Below are 8,469 nucleotides of genomic sequence, written 5' to 3' on the forward strand. Positions count from 1 at the left end.
TGAGAAGATTGCAATACATTTTATATTTTGAGAAGACAGATGAAATAAATAAAGGTTATCAAGCATGAGGAACTCTGCTTATAGAGGATGCACTGAAGTCCTACACCAAATCAGAGACATTCCTCTAAACATCTACTTGATTATGTGCATGCACATTAACAATCTCTACATAAAAAAGAGATATTCTGTTATACTGGATCACTTGTAATCCCAAATTCTTCTCATATGCAGATTGCTATCAATAAAGAAATAGGAATTCAAAGAATCAGGAAAGGAGGGTAGGCATTGGAATACACAGTACCTGTACACTGAGGGAAAAAAAATTTGAAAATGTATTGGCAAGCAACTCTTTCTTTCTTTCTCCACCAACACCTTCGCAAGTGCTTGTCTCAGTGCACTAGCACTATGTAAGAGTGTCAAGTACCAAGTACCAGGTTTGTAGATGGACATCTGGACAATTGCACAAGAATGACTACATGGCTGTCCTGAAAGAGTTATTCAACGCAAATGCCAGTGTTAGTTATGATACTTGGAAAATGGTTTGAAAATTTCAGTAGGAAGTTATTTAGAAATAAGGCCACTGATGTAGCTATAACCCTATCCAAATAAATATTAGCAAAATTAAGAGTCAGTACTGGAAAGCTGGTAACAGAACTGGTAACAGAACATCCTAACATCCATTCTGGGAAAACATGTGGTAACAGTATTTTCTCATTATCTTCAAGAAAGGACAGAAAAACAATCTGGAAAATCCTCACAAGAAATTTAGATTTGAAACTCTTTCAGCTCAGAGAAGTGGAAACTAATTTCTTCATGAGCATCAGAAGACACTGCAAAGAACACTGACCATGAAATAAATTAAAATGACATAAAATGTCAAAAAGCTTGGTGTTAAAAAAAATTACATTTTTCAACATTTTTTGTTGATGAAATGCAGCATTTAGAGAAATGGATATTCCTTCTCTACATTCTGAAAAATGATTTTATACAGCTGAAAGAAGTAAAGCTTTTACAGAGTGCCTGAGTAACACTCATCTGAGTGAAATGCTTCAGCTAGCTGAAGCAGAACCAGGTTTTAACAGGGAATTAGTATAAGATCTCAAAGTATGTTCAACTGCATGCAAAAAGATCCTTGCTAACTCCTTTCAATATTATAGCTGTGACTGAACATAACAACAGTAGTAAATTCTCAATTTATGAACATTTAAATCTCAAAAATCAGAGACATCACAAATTACAAAGATTCTCTGTCCAGTTAATGATGGTGGCACTGAGATGAAAGGAAAAGGATAAGATTTGCAAAAGCTAAATGCTAAAGCAAATGTATAATGAAGTAAGCAAAAAAAGATTGTGAAGTAATTTCTGCTATCAAACACCCATCCAAACACTATGTCACATATAAGACACAAGGGGTAAAAGGACATGACTCCTCTGTGATCTTTCCTGAGTATCTTGGTATTTCAGCTGAAAAAAATGTGGGAAATGAAATACTGTTTGCCACATGGGAATTTTGGTATGAAAATTGATTTGTCTTACTTAATGTTCACTAGGATTCCTGGCAGTAACAATGTGAATGGAGAAAAAATGTGCACTGCTCGACATCACCAAAGAATCTGATAGGCATCCTTCTTTTTTCTCTGCAGCAAAAGCTAAGCTAGTTCTTAATCTCTTGTAAAAAGTCTGCAAACAACTCAGAGGGAAGATCAAATCAATTTGCTGCGAGAGAACCAAGGAACTGCTTCCAAAAGGAGTACAAATGGAGGCAGCATGATGAGTTATATAACTCAGTTTTTGACAGAAAATTCTTCCCTTAACGTGTTTTTCAGATGCTGCATATGTTGGTAATTTAATGGCAAATGAACAAAACCAGAATAAAATGAAAGAACAGAAACCTCCAAGTAGGACTGAAGGCAAAGGGTCAAAATGTGTGAGGATAGTTATGTCTTATGAGAAGACAATAAAGCATTGATTCCTCTGGTACAAATCAATCTGAAGCACACCACATACAGAGGACGACGATTTAGAGAAACAGCAATATATTGCACAAAAAAGGTAGACAGAAAACCAAGCCTTCCTCCTAACTGGCTAACACTGATATATTTGCATGCTGTTGTTTCTTAAATTAAGATACATTCAAAAGATGATAGCAATGCAATTCAAAACTTATATTATATATAAATATATTATATTACTCCACAAAAGAATGTGAGTTCCAGTTATGTATAAATTGAATATTGATGTACTCTACATTGTTGTAATAATGCATAAATATACACGATGACTTGCCTCATGTGCTTTCTGTTGCTCTAAAAGACTCTGGTAGTTTCCTGAAATCTCTGCTGCCAGCTTCTGTTCAGTCTGAACTAATAAATCCATCCAAGTTTCACATTTCTCCAAGAATGTCTGCTGCTGTAGCAAGAAAGACTGCAGCTTACTGGAAAAAAGAAAGATGAATTCAGGTAAGGTCTCCTGTTCTCACACATAGAATTAGTCTTGCAATGAATTTTCAAGCAGTGAAAACAGTGCTGTTTTTTAATAGCCAGTTGCATTATTTGTTTATTTAGGTAACACTAAACATATATATATACATATATATATATTCTTCCTGCTCATGTCAAATTCTGATTTGTGGCAAAACCAAAACTGATTGGCTTCACTCTCTTCTCTTAAGTATACCAGGAGAGGAGTTTTCGTTAATTAAAAAGTATACTTTCTAGTTATTGTAATTTAAGAAAAAGCTATACAACAATCTTTAGCTATTCCCACCTGAATCTCTCTGTAGTCTGAGACGAGATCAGAGACCATTGTCTGTTCAGGTTCTGGATTCTTTTGATTTCTTTATCATTCAGAGGAAGCCTGTAACCCAGCTCATTAAGACGGTCCAAATCTGGGGCCATGCTGCTGAATTTCAACATCTGACTCTGCAACAAGCAACAAAAGAGATAACAAGGAGATTTGATAATTACACTACTATACTACTATAGACAGAGCTAGCACTCAAATTTGGAATGGCCTTGGTTGCCACTAAGCAGCAAGTAACTCCTATGCTAGGGAAAAATTTCATTTCCAGTTTTCTGCCTCCTTAGTCTCAGTCCAGAACAATTAAGATAATGCTTAAACAGGAAAAGAGAAGTAAACTCAAATTCCGCTTGCATATATTGCCGAACTCAGAAGACAAATCTCACAAATGCAAAAGTAGGACTGCCTGAAGCAAGCTTTTATCCTTGCTTCTTAACCTAGGCTAGCAAATCCACATTGAATTTATTCACCCTTTTAATAAATAAATAAATAAATAATGTTTTACTGTACAGAAATATACAGATCATTAATTTAGGAAAACGTACATTTATTAGCATGCCAAAAGTGGAATAACAGGTAAACATTTAGTTAATTGTAAAAGAAATGTTAACTGAAAATTAAAATGAAAAAATACCAGCCTAGACGGCAAAAGCTATCAACTTCCTCTCAGAGCCTCTAAAAGAAAAAAAGAAAAAAATCTCCAAAACACAGAGAGTAAGAGCTCAGAAATATATATAACACTGTACACAATATTCATTATACTTCAGTATAACAAGATACCAAAATGAATAGACGAGTTGGTTCCTGAATAGAATATGAATGAGTAAGGAACTTTGTACATTCAAAATAATTTGAAAAAAGAATAAAATAAAGGAACCCCCCCCAAATACTAATACTTCCATTCCCATTTTTTATTTGATATTCATTTTAATCTAAAGAGTTTGCTTTTCCTTTTTTTCTTTACCCAGAGACAGTCACTGGCTGCCATCAAACTCCTCAGTCTTACTTTGCATGACTAACAGTTCCTTAATATGTATAGAGAGTATATATGATATTTGTGCATACTATGTGTAAATTAACCAGGCTAACATAAAAGAAGAACAATTTATCATTTGTTACTCACTTTGAGTTCCTCCATCCTACTCTGTATTGCTGAGAGATCAGATGCGTGACCAGGATCCTGTCCTTTCAGCTTTGCTTCTGCTTCTGTTACCCAGGCCTCGAGATCTTGCAGTTTCTTAGCAAACGTTTGATAGTCCAATACTCCAGCCTTCAATCAAAAATGACCCAGGATTTAGTAACTTAAGCTACATATCATCCAGATTGCTGTTATGCTCCTGATTATTCTCATTATAGCTATACAGCTATAATGAGATGTATTTGTAGCTATATATATACAGCTATATAAGTGACAATAGGCTAGGAGCAATTGCAACTGTTGCATAGCTTACGGACTGTAGATATAATGTTTTGTTGTTTTTTTTTTTAATAAATCATTATTTTATCATAAAGACTTTGCTATAATGCCTGCACCAGCTGAGAAAATGAGATTTTTGATCATTGCAAAAAGGCAGCATTTCAGTACAAAGACTTCCTTATTCTAAGACAGATAATCTTCTCTAGCTTCCATTTATAAAGCTACTTCCTCAATTTAATTTACCTTGTGAACAAAGAGAACCGCTAGTTTCTGTTATTGAATTTTCAAATGAAAAAATGTCTTCAGCTTTGTTTCCTTACATTAATGATCATATTCTAGACAACACTGAATTTCTTGGCAAATCCTCTGTCACCTAAACGGAAGCCACTACCTCAGTGCCTTCTCATCCATATAATTCCCTATATGAACACGTTCCGCCACTCCGTCTTTGTACTTTAGTGCCAAGTGACAGAAGTAATTAGCAACATCTAATGTACAGGCGTTAAGACAAATCATAGGTGTCAGTATGGTCACCAACGTTAATAGGAATCACTGCTACGCAGTTGTTTTGAATCTTCCATCGTTTTTTTTAACACTAAAGAACAAGCTGGGAAGAGAGGAGGCTGTTTGTGGGGAAGCAGCAGTTGTGAATCCAGACATTAGCACTAATACTGTCTTCACAAAGAATGTAGCCTTGGCATTCCAGATACACGCGTTCCCCTGTGAGATTTGCTATCCTCTTCCCAAAACATGGACCTTCTTACAAGGTCTCTGCATTTAACTTCAGCATATTTTCTACTTTCTTTAGCATGCTTTGGCATCCAAGGAAGTCTGGAAAATGCAGATGAACAGGTAACATTACTCTATTTTCCCAGGTGGTTTTGGGTAATCTATGTATTTTCAGGATCAACAGGATGGTAAGATGCAAAAGTTGAAAGCACTCTATGCATACCTGAAGTACAGTTTGTTGCTTGCACAGAGCTTGTTCTAGGGCTGACAGATTCTGGTTTAGAGACAGCTGATCAGACTGTATAGCTGCTGCTGCTGAGGCCTCCACCCGGCTTTTTAACTCCTCTCCCAGTTCCTGAAGAACAATCAGTGAATCCTGTGCTGTCTTTATATCAGCAAGAAGGTCCTGTGGCAACACATTGAATAAAGATGAATAGTTAACCTGACACTCAGCTCATGCTATTCTCTCTTGTTATAAAGAAGAAACAAAATGAATAAACACCTCTACATACAGAATTTATATTTATTATAGTATTTCAATGCAAAAATGTGCACTGGTACTCTGCAAACAAAGGAAATGATATACAGAATTAAAATTCTTGAATTATGTATGTGCAGAAAAAAAGTGACTGTTCAGCTGTCATTGAGTAAGCCAGAGTTACTGATGAGGCAGCACTTATTGAAAAGAATACTTTGGATTTACTGATATGCTGTTCCTAAGCAGTGGCAACTCTCACTGTGGATCAACTGACATCTGACTAGGCCTCCCTTTTTATCCTGTTATGAATTACCAGGAAAGATTAAATATTAACTTTTGTAAATTGTGTAATGTAATGGATAAAGAACGTGACATCATGACACAAAATAAATATCAGACTGAACTATCTGAATTGCTGGTAAGGCAAATTATGGCAGCAAATGTTCAAAAAACTCATTAATGGGTTAATTTTTCTCCTTGCAATTATTTTTCTTACCCTAAGACAAATACGATTTTAATTTTTTTTAAATTTAAAATTGAATTAACTAAAACACATAAAAATGTATGTAATCACAGACAGGAGATGAACTACCCTACGGCTCTGAGACATGGTTTTAAAAATGGAAGAACATCAAGGAAGAATGTCAACGACATCCAGAAAACACCTTGTCTCTTTTCATTCAGAAAAAGTGATTAGCCTTGACTAGTGGAAATACAGACAAAGGCTTCTATGTTTCTGGCTACAGTAAAAAAAGCTCAGTGGATTTGGTAGAGAGCTAAAGCAAAAAACCTTTTGGTAAGTGGGGATTAAGACTAAATAAGTGATAGAATTTATCCATCTTCTCCAGAGAGATGACTTCAAAAAAAATTCTGAAACAACAAAGCAACAAGGAATAGAGATTTGGGTAGTAGAGGTAAAATTGTCTCTCTTGCAGATATGAGATCCTTCAGCAAAAGGAAATAACTTTGTATGCAAGCTTCCAATACACCAACTACATTGTTTAGTAACTGTTTTGACTTTCAGCTCACAGAGATGTGAAAAAGCGTAAAGCTTAAGTAAACATACATTGCAGTCTTGAATCCAGGTGGTTACTTCATCATCAGCAATGTCTTTACTAGTGGCAGTCTTCAACAATTCATTGGTCTGGTCTTCTCGTAAACGGACAGTAGAAGAGCACTGCTGGTAACAGTCCTTATACCTCTGCCACAGCTGAAGGAGACCTTTACTGGAACGTAGTCGCTCTGCAATCTCTTGCATAAGGTTATTCCACCTGTCGAAGAGATCAGACAAATAACTTAAACCTAGTAGTCCATTTATACCTGCCCCACTTCCTTGCTGCTGTTGACAGTGTTGTGGCTCTTCAGAAATTTGGTATTAATCAAGATTCAGACATCAGGGACAAAAAAGTAATCAAATAAATATGTTGCTATGACATTCTGACATATTACACTAGGTCTGGTGCTGCATATTAATGTTTGAGGTCACTTGGTTGGTACTTTTTGAAGTGAATCTCCAGCTATTTTCACTTAGCACAGTTCGCTTTGTCACAGAAAGCCAGTCATGACTGGCCATGAACTGCAAGCACCAGATTCCATCAAGGCCTGAGAGGCCCAAACCAGGTGTAAATATGAAACCGTACATTCTGCAGCAGTTTGCTCCCAAACTCTCATAGAACCCCTAAGTTCATAAAGCCCTATTTTAATTCCTCTTTGAATTACTGTCTCTAATGGCACTCTTTAAAAGTTACTTTCTCAAATGTAATGTTTCTGTCAAATTTTCTCATTATTTAATTACTAAGGGACACCACAGTATTTTCAATTGTAGATGAAAACATTAGGAAAACGATTTCTTTTTTTCAGTCATTACTACCGGTTCCATTAAGTCTTACATATCTTTTCTTCACAATTCCAATTTCCAGTACAGGATGAACCAAAGGAAGTTTGGCATAATTATGACTTTCCAAAAAAACCCAACAATATAAACCAAACATCCAAACCCAAACTCGACAGTTTTCCCACCAAAACAATTTTTAATCTTGGAATTCATTTTCTGTAGCTTCTCTGAGTAAATCTTCAGACTGGTTCTAGTCTGGATTCAAAGTTGGGAAAACTGTTTGCACAGTATTGGCAAAAACTTAAATCTTATGAAGAAGAGTCTGTCGCACTATTCCTACAACTAGAAATTTTAAGCGGAATCCTAGAGAAATTGATATGCACAGCAAATCAAACTTGTCACAGACTTTCAAAACTCTAAGTGCAGTATTACTGTCTAGCATGGGATTCATCTTTGTTGATGACTTGACTGCAGCCATGCACAGAACAAACCTACAGACAGTAATGCCCAAATCCTTTGCTAGAAAAACATTCTTGCATTTATTATTTGTGAAAAATGAGACAGTTATTCCCTAAAGCAACAAGACACAAAAATAAAAATACATAAAATAGCAAAGAACAATAAAAATAAAAATGATTGAAAACTGAGTAAATGAATCTAAAAAGTACAGTTCAACTAAAATATGTTTTCTACCTCATATTCACTTCCTTCAAAGTGTTGGTAAGTGTTTCAGTCACTGGTGGGTGACATTCTTTCAATAACTGATTGGTCACGGAACCAAATTTCTGTAAGCTGTTTTCTTGTTTTTCCAGTTCATCTTGTAGGCTCTAAAACATATAGAAAAATAAAATCACAGGAAGTATTTCAAATGATATATGATGTACAAATGCTTTAAAATGTTACATAACAATTGCACTGTATGGATTATGAATGTAAAATGTCTTGTGTTTCATCTAACTAGAAAGTTGTTTAATGTAAAGACTGGTTCTAGCTCTATCTAACTCAGTAGGCAGCTGTAGCAAAAACTGCATTTTTTACCCAATATATTCTAAAACAGTAACAATTTTATAAAAGAAATTATTCTAAGCAAATACTTTTGCACAGACTGCATAATTGCATGGAACTCCTTCAGAAATAAACTAAACTCATGGAAGATATTGAATTAAATCACATTTCCTGTCTAGCATTAGATGGAAAATTAACAGCATTTAA

General features: G+C 35.2%; 1 protein-coding gene across 9 annotated transcripts in view; it reads right to left on the reverse strand.

Annotated features, from left to right (window-relative positions):
- Window positions 1-8,469, reverse strand: part of SYNE1 (spectrin repeat containing nuclear envelope protein 1) — a 286,469-nt gene that overhangs the window by 47,547 nt on the left and 230,453 nt on the right. For all 9 annotated transcript variants that reach the window (XM_010707196.3, XM_019612919.2, XM_010707198.3 and 6 more), the window contains 6 exons: window positions 7,951-8,084; window positions 6,490-6,694; window positions 5,169-5,351; window positions 3,923-4,069; window positions 2,767-2,921; window positions 2,287-2,434 (listed from right to left, as the gene is read on the reverse strand). In XM_010707196.3, the coding sequence (XP_010705498.1) occupies window positions 2,287-2,434; window positions 2,767-2,921; window positions 3,923-4,069; window positions 5,169-5,351; window positions 6,490-6,694; window positions 7,951-8,084 (972 nt within the window). The remainder of the gene's footprint in view (window positions 1-2,286; window positions 2,435-2,766; window positions 2,922-3,922; window positions 4,070-5,168; window positions 5,352-6,489; window positions 6,695-7,950; window positions 8,085-8,469) is intronic.

The sequence above is a fragment of the Meleagris gallopavo genome, chromosome 2, assembly GCF_000146605.3.
Source record: "Meleagris gallopavo isolate NT-WF06-2002-E0010 breed Aviagen turkey brand Nicholas breeding stock chromosome 2, Turkey_5.1, whole genome shotgun sequence".
Lineage (NCBI taxonomy): Eukaryota > Metazoa > Chordata > Aves > Galliformes > Phasianidae > Meleagris > Meleagris gallopavo.